The sequence below is a fragment of the Styela clava genome, chromosome 1 (genome assembly GCF_964204865.1).
Source record: "Styela clava chromosome 1, kaStyClav1.hap1.2, whole genome shotgun sequence".
NCBI lineage: Eukaryota > Metazoa > Chordata > Ascidiacea > Stolidobranchia > Styelidae > Styela > Styela clava.
Window position 1 is genome coordinate 26,643,719 of NC_135250.1, and position 17,556 is coordinate 26,661,274.

At 34.4% G+C, this 17,556-nt stretch overlaps 2 protein-coding genes and 2 pseudogenes across 3 annotated transcripts; all 4 read left to right on the forward strand.

The window, feature by feature from the left end:
• Positions 1 to 8,221: 8,221 nt before the first annotated feature.
• On the forward strand, positions 8,222 to 11,498 carry LOC120334910 (pre-mRNA-splicing factor SLU7-like). The gene has a single exon (XM_039402428.2). The coding sequence runs from the start codon at positions 8,258 to 8,260 to the stop codon at positions 10,184 to 10,186; it is 1,929 nt and encodes a 642-aa protein (XP_039258362.2). The 5' UTR covers positions 8,222 to 8,257; the 3' UTR covers positions 10,187 to 11,498.
• Positions 11,499 to 12,754: 1,256 nt separating this feature from the next.
• Positions 12,755 to 13,246, forward strand: LOC120335083 (thialysine N-epsilon-acetyltransferase pseudogene; annotated as a pseudogene).
• Positions 13,244 to 16,512, forward strand: LOC120334914 (thialysine N-epsilon-acetyltransferase pseudogene; annotated as a pseudogene). The gene is made up of 2 exons (XR_013475480.1): positions 13,244 to 14,294; positions 14,376 to 16,512. The product of XR_013475480.1 is annotated as a thialysine N-epsilon-acetyltransferase pseudogene (transcript).
• Positions 16,414 to 17,542, forward strand: LOC120334912 (thialysine N-epsilon-acetyltransferase-like). The gene has a single exon (XM_039402430.2). The coding sequence runs from the start codon at positions 16,537 to 16,539 to the stop codon at positions 17,053 to 17,055; it is 519 nt and encodes a 172-aa protein (XP_039258364.2). The 5' UTR covers positions 16,414 to 16,536; the 3' UTR covers positions 17,056 to 17,542.
• Positions 17,543 to 17,556: the final 14 nt, after the last annotated feature.

The following is a 17,556-nucleotide window of genomic DNA, read 5'->3' on the forward strand; positions in this document are numbered from 1 at the left end:
TGTCTCTTTACTACTGTGTTTTGCGCTTAATTTCAAAAAATGGTATCAGTGGCGTAACGTGGACAACCTTTACGAAATTTTTAGAAGATCGAATCTTCGCTATTCTCACTAGGCTAATTTTGCGTTTTTATTTTATAATTGTCGTCGGCGTGATATGATTATTTCGGCCTTCCACAACTTTATGTCGACAAGCTGTACCTAATTTAACACAAAGTTGTTGTGTGCTAGTCCATGACGTCGAACAATATTTTCTCGCATAACTTAATGTATATATACGTTACTTTAGGAAACGCGACTCGCTCAAAATCTTTTATGAGTTATTTCCCTTTTTTCGAGAATTTCTATTCTGGTTTATGCTGTTTTGTCTCTTTATATATCTTTATTTTTTTTATCTTGAAAAAATAAACTACTGACTGACTGACTGTTTTGCGCTCACTTTCAAAAAGTGGTATTACTGGCGTAACCTGAAGGGTGGACACCTTGAAAGATCAAAAATTTGCTATTCTCAGTACGCTAATTTTGCATGAATCGCTGAGTTTTTTGATAGTTGTCGTCAGCGTGACATGATTATTTCGGCTGTTCACAACTTTGTGTCGACAAACTGTATTTCCGTAAGTTCTCCCCTGCAAGTCTATCTGTGTTAGCCCATGGCGTCGAACGTTTTTTCTCGTATAACAATTCATACGTTACTCAAGATAATGCGAAAGCATTTATGCAACTATCGCCCGCAAGACGCTAAAGATAATCAAAAAAGTAAATCTGTTACCCGAATTTTCGGCTGCCCATTATGAAATATTGAGACTGAAAAACGCTGCTATAAATTCGTCAATTTCTTAAGTTCTTGTCTTTCATGTCGGCTAAGTCCTTATCTCTACACTTGAACTTTTAACAAATATATACGGCAAACACGGCGAAACGGAGTACAGTAAACAGAACGGGCAAACTTTTTCCGAGTTATTTTTTTTTGTTTCGATCTATTTTGTTCTTCCTTGAGCTTATTCTAGTTCGTGCTGTTTTGCCTCTGCACTATGTATTTCTTTCTTAATTCTGTATGAACGAAGTGCGCTATCGACAGAGGTGATAAAATAAACTGTTGACTGACTGACTGTTTTGAGCTTACTTTAAAAAGTGTTATCATTGGCGTAACTAGAGGGATTGACACCCTGGAAGATCGAAAATTCGCATAGGCAAGTTAATTTGTTTCCATACAGTAAAAAATAACATAACATATATATCTATTCTCACTCGGCTGATTTTGCGTTACTCGCTGATTTTTTATAATTGTCGTCAGCGTGACATGATTATTTCAGCCGTTCACAATTTTATGTCGACAAGCTGTATTTCCGCAAGTTCCCTCTTACAGGTAGATTTTAACACAAACGTGTTTTCCTCGCTTTAACTATTTTATGTTACTTATGAAAACGCAGAAGCTGTTATGCAACTATCGCCCACAAGACGCAGAAGATATTAATAAAAAATGTGAATCTGCTACCCGAATTTTCGGCTTCTCATAAAAAAATCTCAAGACTGAAAAACGCTGCTACACCTCATGATTATTTCGGCTTTCGACAACTTCATGTCAACGAGCTGTATCTAATTTGAAACAAGGGTGTTGTGCTTGTTCCTGAAGTCGAACGTTTTTTTCTCGCATTAACTATTTTTATGTTACTTATATATAAAACGCGAAAGCTTTTATGCAACTATCTCTACAATGCGCTGAGGATAAATAAAGAAGTAAATCTGCTACCGAAGTTTCGGCTGCCCATAAAGAAATATTAGGACTGAAAAACTCTGCTATAAGTTCAAGTCAATTTCCCAAATTCTCATCTTTCATGTCGGCGATGACCTATCGCGATTTCCTTCTTATTTAATATATTATATATATTAACTCTATTACGGTAGTTAAACGGACCTGCCATAATTGCAGTACTTAAGCGGACGTCGTTCCTGTGTCCGTATCAATGTTTTTAAATACGTGCTTGGAGAGCGCGAGAGCCGTTGACAACTACGGAGAAAAAGAGTCAACATAATCCTCTCGATAACAGATATAAAATTTTTGTCCGCTTAATTCGTCCACTTAATTCAGACCACCAAATGTTTTAGCCTATTTCGGCACTAAGCCGGACCCCTATTATATGTCGCTCTGGATGTCTACATAAATGATGTTGCTTTTATTTTAATACGCATTTTAAAGCGTATGACTTCGCTTCAATTTCCGATGGATTCGAACGATTTAGCAATATTTATCACAAAAAATAGCATTTCTTTTTCAATGTTCCGTCTTTCGTGCAAGGGAGATGCACTGTGTTTGGTTTTAGAAATATTCTTCTATATCAAAAAATACTCAAAATGCAACGTGAAGGTAGCAAAGGTAAATCGAAACAAATTGATCCAAACGTGTTATATATTTGAAACTGAGAAATACACAGAGCATATCACAAATGTTCGCCTATTCCAACCCTATGGTGTAACATATGGATTAAACAGATGCTATGTTGTGAGTGTCAAGATATCAATACCAAGTCAAAATTATGACATTCCAATAATATTGATAAACATTATACTAAATATATCTCAAATGTCAACTTATCCGACCACCTAAGGGTGGCATACAACAATTGAAAAAAAAAAATCTTAAATCATATTGAGAAACATCTCACAAAATATATCTCAAATGTCCACCTATCCGGCCACCTAAGTGTGGCGTACAAGAATTGAAATGAAAATTCTGAAATCATATTGAGAAACATTACACAAAGTATATCTCAAATGTCCACCTATTCGGCCACCTAAGTGTGGCGTACAAGAATTGAAATGAAAATTCTGAAATCATATTGAGGAACATTACACAAAGTATATCTCAAATGTCCACCTATCCGGCAACCTAAGTGAGGCATTAAACATTAAAATGAAAATTCTTAAATCGTATTGAGAAAAGTCATACAAAATATATCTCAAATGTCCACCTATCCGGCCACCTAAGTGTGGCATACAAGAATTGAAATGAAAATTCTGAAATCATATTGAGAAACATTACACAAAGTATATCTCAAATGTCCACCTATCCGGCAACCTAAGTGTGGCATTAAACAATCACAATGAAAACTCTGAAATCATATTGAGAAACATTACACAAAATATATATCTCAAATGTCCACCTATCCGACCACCTAAGTGTGGCATACAAGAATTGAAATGAAAATTCTGAAATTATATTGAGAAACATTACACAAAGTATATCTCAAATGTCCACCTATCCGACCACCTAAGTGTGGCATAAAACAATCACAATGAAAACTCTGAAATCACATTGAGAAACATTACACAAAGTATATCTCAAATGTCCACCTATCTGACCACCTAAGTGTGGCATACAACTATTGAAACAAAATTCTGGAATCGTATTGAGAAATCTTACACAAAATATATCTCACACACTTAAGTGTGTGAAATTTACCTGAAATACGAAATTTCGAATACTAATCATATTTTGGTGTTGTGGAAAATTGCTCAAAATTTATCTCTAATGTTCACCTATCCGATAACTTGAGAGTGACAAATATTATAAAACAAAATTTTGAAACCATATTGAAAAACAAAACAGAAAATAAATCGCAAATCGTAACCTACTCAGCTACGTAAGTGTGTCATGTAAATGCAAAATGATATTTTGGAATGGCAATAATATTGAGAAGCATTCAAAAAAAATTTCAAGCATCCGACCATTTCAGAGGGTATATAATTAAAACACGAAATTCTGAATAAAATATCGAGAAACATTATACACAACATATCTCAAATGTTCAATTGAGTGACTTTTCAGTGGGGCCTATAAATGCGAAACGAAATTTTGCCATGTCAATTAAAATGAAAAGCATTACACCAATTATAACTCAAATGTCTACCTATCAGGGCGCCTAATTATAGCAGTGATTGATTATACAGTCAACTATACAAGCGATCAAAATGAAATTATTGAACATCAATATCAATTTAGAATCTTTGCACAATTTATTTAAAATTTTTGCACCAACTCGGAATACAAAAACATGATTGTTATTTTGAATTTATAATTAAATAGTAAAAATGTATGCCAAGTATGTATACGAATGTGGATATGCCCACTAGGTTAAGTTGTTGAGGAGAGACAAGATTATGCTCACTACCGGTTCATCTTTATGAATTATACAGAGATGTCTTAAAGCTTTACAATAAACTTCTCGCAAGATATACCAATCCGTGCAAATATTTTTCTTTTCGTCGTTTCTTTTCTGGTTCGCGTTTGTTTAAAAGCTTTTTTTTTTAATTGATTTACAGCCTTTTTCTTTTCCATATATATGGTTTTCTTTGAAATCACTTACATTGCTTATTGAAAGTGATTCTGAAGATGGTGCGGTATCTGAAACTTTGGTCAAAAATACATGCATAAGTCACAAAACATCATCACAGTGTTTTAGTCCAATTCAGAATTACGCTACTCTTGATTGATCGAACAAACGAAATGCATTATTACTCAAATAAACCAGAGTTTCTAAAAGGTGCACTACAATTATTCGTAGATAGCTGCGCTATTTGTGATGGGATACAAATGATATTATGATTTGGTTTATTACCATTCATTGGTATCAATTTACGATACTGTATTTAATAAAAAAAACAAGCATAGCAAACTCATTTAGTCACCTCCTGGCACAGCTTTCTCCGAATCACTACCCGCATTTCCGTCTGCCAAGTTCTGAAACGTGGGCCATCTCGTTGGAGAGTCACCTAAATGTGAACAAAAAATACAGCCCAGTAAATAACTAGATGAGGATGGTAAAATAACTCAGGGATATGTGCCAAATCACAAAACAAAATTCAAAATTGCTAGCAATGCAATTCTTCAAAACTGTTTTCCGAAGATGAAATATTTTAATCTAATATGGAGCGGTGTATTAGATATTTTTATTTACACCAAACTATACAAACGTCAACCACTCGCTTCTCGTATATCCTTCTTTTTCGACAAAAAATTGAATTCATTGAATTTTCACAATCTTCGTTTGTATTTTCATCTGGATTTGGAATCCTTCTGAATTACACACTCTTACAAACGCAAACCCAGTCGTAGAATTATTTTGATGGTCAGATCAGAACTACGACCAGTAAAAGCATAACAGTATCAGTAGTCTATATTTTGATAATCTGGATTACGTGAAAAATCTCAACACCAAAAATATAGTAACCCTAATATTAAAAATCGTTATGACTAATCACCTCATCCGATGAGTGATGATTTCCAGCAGCATTCCTCGGTGACGTTGAAATCCTTGCTTATTATGACTCGACTTCAACTCACTGGGTAACTGATAACACCTGACACAAAAGACTTGGATCGCTTCTCCAAACACAACTGTTCTATTTTATCTAAATTTCGGCAATCACGCACTCATGAAGATCCCAATCCCCTCACGGCGCCCAGGTTACTTGCGAACAAAACGGCAAACGTGGTAAAGTTCTCGGCGAACCCGACAGTTTTACTATTGCGACACAAAGCCTCTTTAGTACGGAGTTGTGAATTGAGGTCCTTTTCAGTTTATTGAGCTTATATTGCAAAAAACAGAACGGACGATCTTCATGTTCTGCCTGGTTATTGTATCAAAATTATCAAACCTACTCTCCAAAAATCGTAAAAACATATACCGAAAAATTAAAAGATTTTTGCATAAATAAAATGTCCACTTTATGTACGAAAATTAAACCCGTTGATTATAAACCAGCAGAACTACTGTCCCATTAAAGTTGGCGAAAATGTGCAATTATTTGAAAAATATTGAAAGAACATATTATTTTTGATACTGTTTTATCAGAGAAAAAAAGATTTCAGCAAAATATCGCAAAACGTTTTAATTATGGCACGTGGAATAATTAAGCGGACAGGAAAATGTCTACACAATTTTTCCGTCTACATAACTGTCGCTTTTTTAGCACGCTATGTCTACTTAACTACCGTATTAGATATATATATATATATATATATATATATATGTTTATTTACCTCAAAAATGTAGCAGAATCTGCATAATAATTTAACAATATTACAAAGACGGGATACATATTCCTAGATGTGCGACGTACACCCATAAGCATTATCATTGAATCCTATTGGAAATTTTAAAAAAAGTTAACCGATTTATTCATTCTAAATTTACAAATCGAACTAATAAATGTTCAAATTGGTTTTCGGAGCCTGCGACAGAGAAAATATTATCTAAATGCTATTTTATAAACAATAGTAATCGCAACCAATACATACGCGCTAAAAATGAAAAGTTCAATTAATTGCTCGCGCGAAATGCTCGCTCGTGATTTATTATTCATTGTGAGTTTCAAATCTATTAAGAAGGCCATTTAAAATAGTTGCCTAAGGCTGGCCGTACACGGCTGTATTTCGGATTACAGTTCGATGAAGTAAGTTGTCATTGTAATTTGTGTTCGATCAATTTTCTAATTTACTGAAATAAATTGCATTTTTTGGTTTATCGTATATCTTAAGATTTTTTTAACAACACGAAATAAAAGGAATGAATCTGAGAATATGATTTTGCTGAAAAATCGAAGGACAAGAAATACGGAGGAGGTCGAGCGATACGGAATAAAAAAGTATACGTCTCCAATCCATGTTAAACAGCAACATTTTGGTGAAATATCGGAATGAGAAAATTGAGACCGATAACAAGACCAACAACAATTTAGCAATACGATTTCATTTTGGCATTCCTTGCCCGATAACGGGATATTACTTACCGCAGTTAAAGAGTCTCCGGCCAATTGGTTGATCATATTTTATGTGTTCCTACCGGAACAGACCTGTAGTTTTAATAAAAAAAAGTTATTTTATACACATCTATGCCACTTTCAGGTTAATCAGCGAAATGAGGAGGGGGGGGGGGCAAAATAACGTTTTTGTGTTGCGTCACCTAGTGCATTTATTGTCAGTATTGACTGAATAAACGTTTTGGTTTATGGTTTTCTTGCTTCTTCGTTTTTAGTGTTTGGTTGAGGTGAAATCTAGTGTACGATACGGTACCGGTTATATGTCAATCAATCAATGTTAGCCAATGCATATCATTGGTTACGGTAACGTAGTCTTATCTGCATTGGGACTTTTAGTCTTATTTTAAGCTTTATATTTTGGATCTGTAGCCCTGTTTCTGAACTTTTTTGCCCTAACTAGGCCTGTACCTGTATACCCAGATACGGTACCGGTACCAGGATGTTTATTCGATTTTATGTTAATTGCCGAACAGTTGAGTCCATATTTTCATGTAAGCTACAAGGAATGAATCAAGGATTAGAAGCAATTTCTGCATTTATCCTCATATCAAAGTACTGAAGTAGCCTAACTACAGCTACAAGATTTACATTCAAAACTTCAAGAAAACTGTAGTCTATTTCCAAACCTGGCTTTTCAAATAATATTGTACACCAAGACCCAATACCGGTATTAATCCTTTTATTCCACTTCCCCCTGCAGAGAAAGATCTGCTTGTTTACAATTGTTTCATAACTTTGTTCGCTTGTAGCAATACAATACTGTAGACTATTCCAATTTCAAAAATAGCCCCTGCAATGGAAGACATACCGATACTGTATAACTGAACTCATTGGGCGGTAGACCAGTAGGTACGTTACCGTATGGCACAGTTCCCATATTCAAAAAAAGCCCCAATATTAAAAGGCATCAATTAAAACAGTAATGGATCTTCACAAGTCGGTCTGGGCTTCCATATTAGCAAATTGGCCCTGCTCAATAAACGAAAAGGAAGCACAATGTAAAACGTTACTATTGGATTAATCAGAAAATAATTCAATTCACTAAGAGAAAAAAGTTTACTGTAACATCCGAGAGTTATATTATCGGGTCAAGCATAGTGCGAACTGCTGTCTTGCCAGAGGTCCTGGTTCTAGAGACAAAAATAGTGTTTGTTCAATTGAACCAAATGTATTGATGTCATGGAATTGGAGAACTGTGTCCTACTGTAGAATGTAAAGATCGCAGTCGGTCTTGTGAAATATAGTGTGCTGTCTGTTTGTTCTACATCGCTCTTGTGAAATATAGTGTGCTGTCTGTTTGTTCTACATCGCTCTTGTGAAATATAGTGTGCTGTCTGTTTGTTCCACATCGCTCTTGTGAAATATAGTGTGCTGTCTGTTTGTTCTACATCATTATTCTGTTTAAAATCTAACGAATATTTTTTTATTAGAAAATGTAATAATGTCACGTCCAGTTGTATTATCAAAAGAGGTCGCTAAACCTTTGTCAGCGATCGAAAGAGAGAAAAGAAAAAATGAAGAACCAAAGAAACAATCGAGAGAAGAATGGCGGAAAAAGAAAGAACTTGAGGAGGCTCGGAAATTAGGAAACGCTCCAGCAGAAGTCGATGAAGAGGGAAAGGATATCAACCCTCACATTCCGCAATATATTTCTACAGTTCCTTGGTATGTTGACCCCACACAGCGACCGTCATTGAAACATCAAAGGGTACAGCCAGAGACTGTAAAAGAATTCAGTAAAATTAATGATTGGTATCTCCGTGGTGCGTCGACTAAAACTGTAGCGACAAAATATCGCAAAGGTGCATGTGAAAATTGTGGTGCCATGACGCATAAGAAGAAAGATTGTCTAGAACGACCGAGAAAAATTGGGGCTAAATTCACAGGAAATATGATAGCTCCAGATGAACATATACAGCCAGATTTAAATATGGATTTTGACGGAAAACGGGATCGATGGAATGGATATACCGCTGAACAACATGAAGATGTTATTGAAGAATATGCAAAAATTGAAGTTGCAAAACAAGCCCTAAAAGCTCAGAAGTTACAAGAAGAATTATTGAGCGGAAAAATGTCGGAACAATTAGACGATAACGACGATAATCTGAGCGATGATGATAAATATGCTGACGCAGCAGATATGCCTGGACAAAATTTTGACAGTAAAAGGCGAATTACTGTTCGTAATTTACGTATACGAGAGGACACTGCTAAATATTTGAGAAATTTAGATCCAAATTCTGCATATTATGACCCCAAAACTAGGACAATGAGAGAGAATCCTTACGCTAATCAAGGTAAAAATGAAGAAGAGCTAGATTTTGCTGGAGATAATTTTGTACGAGTAACTGGCGATACACAAAAAATGGCTTCAATGCAAATGTTTGCCTGGGAAGCAGCTGAAAAGGGGTCTGGTGTTCATTTACAAGCTGACCCAACACGATTAGAGATGCTGCAAAGAACATATAAAGTGCGGAAAGAGGATTTCAAAAACGACCAAAGAGATTCAATTCTTGATAAGTACGGCGGTGTGGAACATTTAGATGCTCCACCGAAAGAACTATTGCATGCTCAAACAGAAGACTATGTGGAGTATTCAAGACATGGAACTGTTATAAAAGGACTTGAAAAAGCAAAAGCAAAGTCTAAATATATTGAAGATGTTTACTTGAACAACCACACATCTGTTTGGGGTTCTTATTGGAAGGAAGGGCGATGGGGATTCCAGTGTTGCCATTCAACTATCAAACAATCATATTGTACTGGAAATACTCTCAAAGAAGATACAAACGAGATGCCTGAAAAGAAACAAAATCGTATGGAAGCCTTGCAGGAAAAGCATTCTGCTTGGACGAAAGCTCTAGGTTTGGAAAACATCAAGACAGTAGATGGGGCACCACAATTGGAAGAAATCACGGAGATACAAAATGATGAAATTGAAAAAGAGACTGAAACTAAGTCATTGTTACAACAGCACAGAGAAAAATTAGAAAAAGGGAAAGAAAAGAAAAGCAAAAAGAGAAAGAAAAAAAAATCAAAGAAACGGAAAAAGAAAAAAGTGGAAAGCAGTTCAAGCAGTTCGTCGAGTGAAGAGACTTCATCATCGTCAGATTCTGATGAGCCGTCAGAGAAAAGACAACGAAAGAAAATGATTCACGAAGCGGAGAAGGATAAAGAACGTGCGATTAAAAAAGCGATCAAGATAGAAAAAAGTAGACAAAAGGAAGTTGATGAATTGATGAGACTTGATGAACGTAAACGTCCGTATAATAGCATGGTCGAGGTACAAGAACCAACACAAGAGGAATTGGAAGCTTACCATAGGACTAAGAAAAATATGGAAGACCCAATGGCTAAATTTATTTAAGTTATAAATGTGGGTGCAGCACACAATTGGGCAAATTGGCAATGTAATGGCGTACATCCTCTTTATGTAAATTCCATACTTGTTACAAATTAGAGGGTTCAAACCAAAAGGACAAAACCTCAAATAAACTGTTCGGTGAATTTGGGGAAAATACACATATTTTTATGTTTGAATTATATTTTTAATCAAAATACTTTGGTGAATATTGCTTCAAACTGTAATTAGTAAACCAGATGAAAATACATGTATTTCTTTGTAAAATATCAAATATAAGTTTTTCAAAACTTAGGAGTTGCACTTTTGCCTTGAAACGCTCTAATTTGTGCATCAGTTTTGACATCTACGGTAAATATCACTGAATACTGAATTTCTGAATTTTATCAAAAGTTGAAAGTTTGCTCAAAACAAGGTCATGTGTACTCACTCAAAAGTAAAAAATGATGGTTCATAGGAAATTGAAATGAAACATGAGTATACTTTATTAGGACGTTTTTTAGATAAAACTCCACTGAATTATACTAATTCAATAATTTACTATTTCGAATGTTCGATTTGTTTCAGACATCCTTATATGTGTAGGCCTAACTATGTATAATTGTATCTCTTTAATGTGTTAAATTAGATTCGCCATTCCTGTTATAAAGCATGACCATTTATTCTGATGTGAGTATATATTCTGGCTTTATTCAATGGATTGTATTGTTCTGTAAAAACTCATTCTCTTCTGTCTTGTTGTAAATATTATACAATATGTTTTCAATGGACGAATGTGAAATCTTTAACAATATTAGAGGCAGTAGTCCTAAATCTTCCATGATCCTTGGATCCATTTCAAAGACTCGAAACACTCCATATCAACAACCCTCAGAAAAAACAATGCTGTGTCCCTGTACAGGGGCTGATGGTTCATGTTGAGAAACCCTGATTTAGGCTTGTGTTTGGGAATTTGGAAACATATTTCTAATCATGGCGGAAAAGACCCCCCCCCCCCCCCCCCCCGCAGACCACACCCCCACCCTTACATTAAATTTCCTGTCCCAAGTGGGGATTTCAATTTGTTCGAGATATGTGAAATTGTTTGTTGAGAGAAGTGATAAACTAACCGTGCTTTTACACATAATTACCACTCAAGGTTCGCTATGAAAAGAGAGTATTGTGCGATTGCAATTTTTTTTAGCTCAGTCATCCAGCTGGCCTCCTGGCAAGTTTTCTGTGAAAATATTCCTAATTTTCAAAAACTTGTCTTATTATCTTGATTATGTAATTAGTTTTAAATTGCTTGTGTACTGAAATTAAATTGACCTACAAACTACAGTATTCAAAAACTTACTAAGAAAGATGCTGAGGATATATTCACAGTTGCGAAAGACCTTGAGGTTCATATAGAATGTCAAACAATGGTGGATTAAATAACAATTGAGCGATTCCAAGATTAAAGTTTTGGGAAAGAATAGGAAGATACAGTATTTTACCACATTTTTACTGAAGCAAAATCTGTCTCCATTTGAGTGGTGCAAACAGTGGATATGCTTTTTCTTGTTATTTTATGGTAACGAAGCTGTGTTTAGAAGATATAGAGCCTATGTAAAGAAAATCTCACAGAAGGATCTAGGGTTGGAGTTAATAAAAATACACTTGCCATTGCACCTTTGATTACCCTGTGAAGATAGGTATATGCATGATATCCTATTTCTGAGAATGCGTGGTTGATAACTGCATAAACATAATTAAAGACGATTCCAACATATCGAGTAGGTTGTAATTTCATGACATGGACAGTAACTCTATTTGATATGCAAATCATGTGGACACAAATAAATGCACATTCTGGTTTTTGGACCTCAATGACCAGCACTTCCTTATTGGTGCAATAAATTGGGAATAATCCTTGGGGAAAAGAAGAGACCTACCAAGAATAGTAGCTCCTTGCATGTTGGTATCTGCCTTTTTCATCATAAATAGCAAGTGAGTTGAGGAAATATGATTACGGGACGGTTTGAATCAAATTGTTTTGTAATTGTGGTTGAACTAAGCTACGGTAAGTGTCTTTCTTCTGAAAATAAGCTTATGTGGATATTTTATTTAATAAACACAATGGTAAGCAATGTATCTGACAGCAATTGTCTCCTACTCTTAACTGTAATATTATAACGCTGGTGTCACATTCTTATTCATTTACAGTATCTCCCCACACATAGGCCGACCCCCTAAAGACGGCCCTAAAACAGAGAATTTATAAAAATTTGCATATAGACCGACCTTACATATCACAACATGCTGTACGCACAAATGGTTGCAGAAGAAGATAATATAAATGATAACCATTACTGATATTGTTATTTTTCACCGACCCTTTAGTGTGATCAGAGATATGCGTATAAGCCTATGTGTATAACTTTTTTTAGTTTTAAACTCGGCTTATATGTAAGAATATACCGCACTTCAATACAGTAGGATATACGGTACCATTTAATGGTCTTTGTGTCACTCAAACATCATGCAGCCACCATCGCTAATACTTGTTTCTGTAATAATTGCATTTTCAGCTCTGCATATAGTTTATTTAGAATGGAATTTACTTACAGTATTCGAAAAGCAACTGAAAAAGATGCAAAAGATATTTTTTTGATGTTAAAAGACCTCGCAGAATATCAAAGTCTGATGGACCAATGCAATTTAACGTTTGAAAGATTTTATAAAGATGGTTTTGTGGAAGATCCAGCATTTCATTGTATTATTGCCGAATCAAAAACTGCAACTGAGGGGGTACAGACAGTCGGATATGCTCTTTACTATTATGCTTACTCCTCATTTAATGGAAGAAGTGCTTTTTTAGAAGATATATATGTAAAGGAACCACACAGAAAACGTGGTATAGGCAGTGATTTGATGAAAAATGTGGTTAACATCGCTAAAGATAGGGGTTGCACGCAATGTCGTTTCTCTTGTCGTGGTAGTAACACAAATGCGTTGAACTTTTACAATTCAATGGGTGCAAACGATTTCACAGATTCTGAAGACTGGCATTCGCTTTCCCTAAAATTTGATAATTTATTGTAGAATTATGCAAATACTAGTTATGAAATTTGTGAAATATAATTGCACAGAATTCAGTAACCATTTTTTTTTATTGTACGAATGATTCCTAGGGACAGGTTTGTCTTCCTGTAACCCCCCCTGTATAGTGTTTTGAAAGTATCATAAGTGGTTAGGCGTAATCCCAGATATTTCACTCTCTCTTTTGTCTATTAAACAATCCCACATCCTTATTGCTAGTGTACCGTATACCCTACTGTTGTAATGAAGATATAGCCATGAAATAATAAATTTGACAGTATCCACTGGCATTGGGTGTGATCTAAATTTTTCAATTGCCAATTTATTATTCTAGACTGTGACGCCCCGGATTTACTTCATATTTACGGAAGCATTAGGGCATATATTTGTAGCATAATCTAAAGTGTGCATCAGCTATTTTGTTTATAACAGGAAAATGTTCCAAACTGTGTGATTGATCCGTTTTGTTATGCTTTTCCTGACAAATATCACAGAACAATCAATTGTGTGAACTAGATAGTTTCCTTTCGTTATAAATGCATTTCGTAGTATTCAGAAATGATTTCACGAGAAGACGTTTATTATTATAGAAGTTTACTATATTTTGTGCTTCAATCCCCCATGCTGCTTATATGTGATAATTAGGCAGGCTCACACCTTGTTATTGATGTATATTCTGCCTTCATAGTGTTGTTAAGCGATGAAAATATAAGAAGAATGTTCTTCCAATAATCAAGTATTTTGCAGGGTTTGAAATATTTACATCAAACTTTTTGCATTTACTTTTAGTGTCAATTTTTTAACGGGTAAATTTTGTGTTGAAATTTGCAAAAGTAGTGATTAAAAAAAAAGTGGTGAGAAGCCTTATCTAAATATAGTCCTCAATCATTATTATTGTTCTAGGCATGGAACAGTAATGAAAGAAAATTATTTTAACTTCGAGGCAATATGGCTCAACATGAAAATAATCAACCATATACTGCATCTTGAAATAGGAAGGCTAAAAAACTATAAATTGAAAAGATTGAGTGAAATGCAATTACCACTAAAAGTATGTTGATCTTAAATTATACATGAATCATGGTGTTAACAAATAATTTATTTTTTAATTGCATATTTAATCTTTTAAAAGTACTTTGTTTAAAATGGAGTTCACTTATAGTATTCGAAAAGCAACAAAGAATGACGCAAAAGATGTTGTATTCATGATTAAAGAACTCGCTAAACATGAGAAAGTGCTCGACAAATTCAAACTCACTCCAGAAAAGTTTCGGAAAGATGGTTTTGGGGAAGATCCAGCATTTCATTGCATTATTGCCGAAGCATGGCATGGCATATGTGGGGCAGTACAAGTTGTTGGATACGCTCTTTATTACTATGTATACTCCACCTATGCAGGCAGAAATGTATACCTAGAAGATGTATACGTAAAAGAACCTTACAGAAAACATGGTATTGGCGGTGAATTGATGAAAACGGTGGCGAAAATTGCTATAGAAAAAGAATGTTCACAGTATCGTTTTGCTTGTCTTGGATGGAATCGCAATGCCTTGAATTTCTACAAAAGCATGGGTGCAAGGGACCTCACAGATACAGAAGACTATCACATGCTTAAATTTGAAAAGAAAGAATTGCATGAATTTGCGAGTAAGTAAATAAGGATATTCAAGATGGCAAAATAGCAATCTATAGAAAGATTTGATGAATGTAGTGACTAGTGATGCTGGTAATATTTAAAGCATTACCTTACTAGTTGACAGTGCATTGTAAAACTCCCTTTGTGTTGTTTAAGTTCTATGATCAACATGCTTCATTCAATTAATCTGTATAGATACACCCCAGTGCAATTTATAGTATTTAGGAATTATAATATGTCTTACATGTGTATCAAAAGTTCGTGATTTAGCAGTTTTCGTTTCAATTTTTTGTGTAGCACTTCTTTAAATATACAGCACAGATAGATCCCTCTCAGTACATTTTATGGTATTTATGAATTTTGTTCTTTCTTACTTTTGTGTCAAAAGTTTTTGATTTTGAATTTAAACCTCAACATGTTTTCACTTTTTGTGTATCATTTCTTTGAATATGCAGCACAGATACCTCACATTTCATTTTAGAGTATTTATGAATTATAATCTGTTTTGAATTTTGTTCTTTCTTACTTTTGTGTCAAAAGTTTTTGATTTTGAATTTAAACCTCAACATGTTTTAACTTTTTGTGTATCATTTCTTTGAATATGCAGCACAGATACCTCACATTTCATTTTAGAGTATTTAGGAATTATAATCTGTTTTATGTTTGTGTCAAAAGTTTTTGATTTGTGAATCTGAACCTCAACATGATTATATTCTTTATTCATTGCATCATTGAATATGCACTATAAATACCTCCTAATGCATTTTATAGTATTTGTCAATTATTACATTCCAATGGTATTTTGTGACAAGTTGTTTCTTTCATTATTTTATTTCTTGATTGCTGATAAGAAACTGCAATGTCGTACCCATTTTCTTGCCAAGTTGATTATGAAAATAACGGATTGCATTCTACTAATTAGTGATAAGCATGCAAGTTCATGTTTCCTATAGAATTTGTGCCAACGAAAGCTTTTTGCCTTTATTTTTGATGCCAATTTTTAGTTGATGACCAAAAAAAAACATTCAATAAGATATACTTCATTACATGTAGTGAATGTGCAATGTTTTTAGGCTCTTCAGACACGGTCTTTTCGTTCTATAGTTTTTAGTTTATTTATTACGAGGTACAGTACATGATAATTTGCTTTTGCTAGTTTTCTTGCCTAGTACAATTGATATGTTGTTTGTTTTATATTCAGCTCATCTCGTCTATACCATTTCTTCACATTTTACCTATTTATTGAGAAACCTTCATTCTCTACTCCTATTGCAAATGAGATTCCACTAGTGCAGTAGCCTTTTTATTTCGTTTCACAAAATAATACCATCCCCGGGACCTGTTTCTGTTTATATTACAAGTTGAAACTTAATGGAACCTGAACCCTAACCTGGTATACATACTATGTTCAGGTTGTGCGCCATCTTGGAGCACACACTTGGGGAGCTCCGACTCGACAGCATAGATTTTTCTCTTATTTATTAATGCTGTTTGCACTCCAGATCTTTATTATATACAGTATTTGTGTGTTCAATGGTACAGATTCAGAATATATTTTTCATTTTGATATTTCTGGCAACAATCATGAATTTATATACAAATAAATTTTTTTTTTTCTCAATTGTATATTTAGTCTTTCAAATTACTTTTGTTTAAAATGGAATTCACTTATAGTATTCGAAAAGCAACAGTGAAAGATGCTGAAGATGTTATATCTATGATTGAAGAACTCGCTGAGTATGAAAATATGCTCGACCAATGCAAACTCACACCGGAAATATTTCGGAAAGATGGTTTTGGGGAAGATCCAGCGTTTCATTGCATTATTGCCGAAGCAAAAACTGCAACTGGGGTAGTACAGACAGTTGGATATGCTCTTTACTATTATATATATTCTACATTCAAAGGACGAAATGTATATCTAGAAGATGTATATGTAAAAAAACCTTACAGAAAACATGGTATTGGCGGCGATTTAATGAAAACCGTTGCAAAAATTGCTATTGAAAAAGGATGTTCACAGTATCGTTTTGCTTGTCTTGGGTGGAATAGTGGTGCATTAGATTTTTATAAATCTGTGGGTGCAAGAGACATGACAAACATAGAAGACTGGCATATGCTTAGATTTGAAAAAGTTGAATTGCATGATTTTGCAAGTAAATTAGGTAAAAAATGAGCGTTTACGGCGCAAGCTGGTATTCAAAAACTTTGGTGATTGCAGATAGCATAGTACAGTACCTAATTATATAAAAACTTTCATAGCGACTTGATGGTACATGGTAAACCTTAATTTTATTGACTAATTAATTTAGGTGTCTCTTTTTGTCTTGAATGAGTGCTTGTTTTGAAATAATCAAACTATTGACAAAATCTACAACCCTATGTGCAATGACTATAAAAATCATGACTTTTATGTTTTATTAGACGTTACAGCTACACTCGGTTTGTCGAGAACTTTTACTTGCTATCCTTCATTTTAGCAAGATATTGGGCAGCGTTTTTTGAAAAATAAATGGTACTACTGAGGTATGCGCACCAAGCTGTTGCACAACCTAAACCCCAACCTAGTACACAACCTAAGTTCAGGTTATGCGCCATCTTGGTGCGCATACTTCATGAGGTCCAAATAATTTCATATAACACAGCATAATAAATTATATTATAATTATTATTCATG

Coding starts and splice junctions, on each gene's coding strand:
- LOC120334910 (XM_039402428.2), top strand. CDS start 8,258: ATGTCACGTCCAGTTGTATTATCAAAAGAGGTCGCTAAACCTTTGTCA.
- LOC120334912 (XM_039402430.2), top strand. CDS start 16,537: ATGGAATTCACTTATAGTATTCGAAAAGCAACAGTGAAAGATGCTGAA.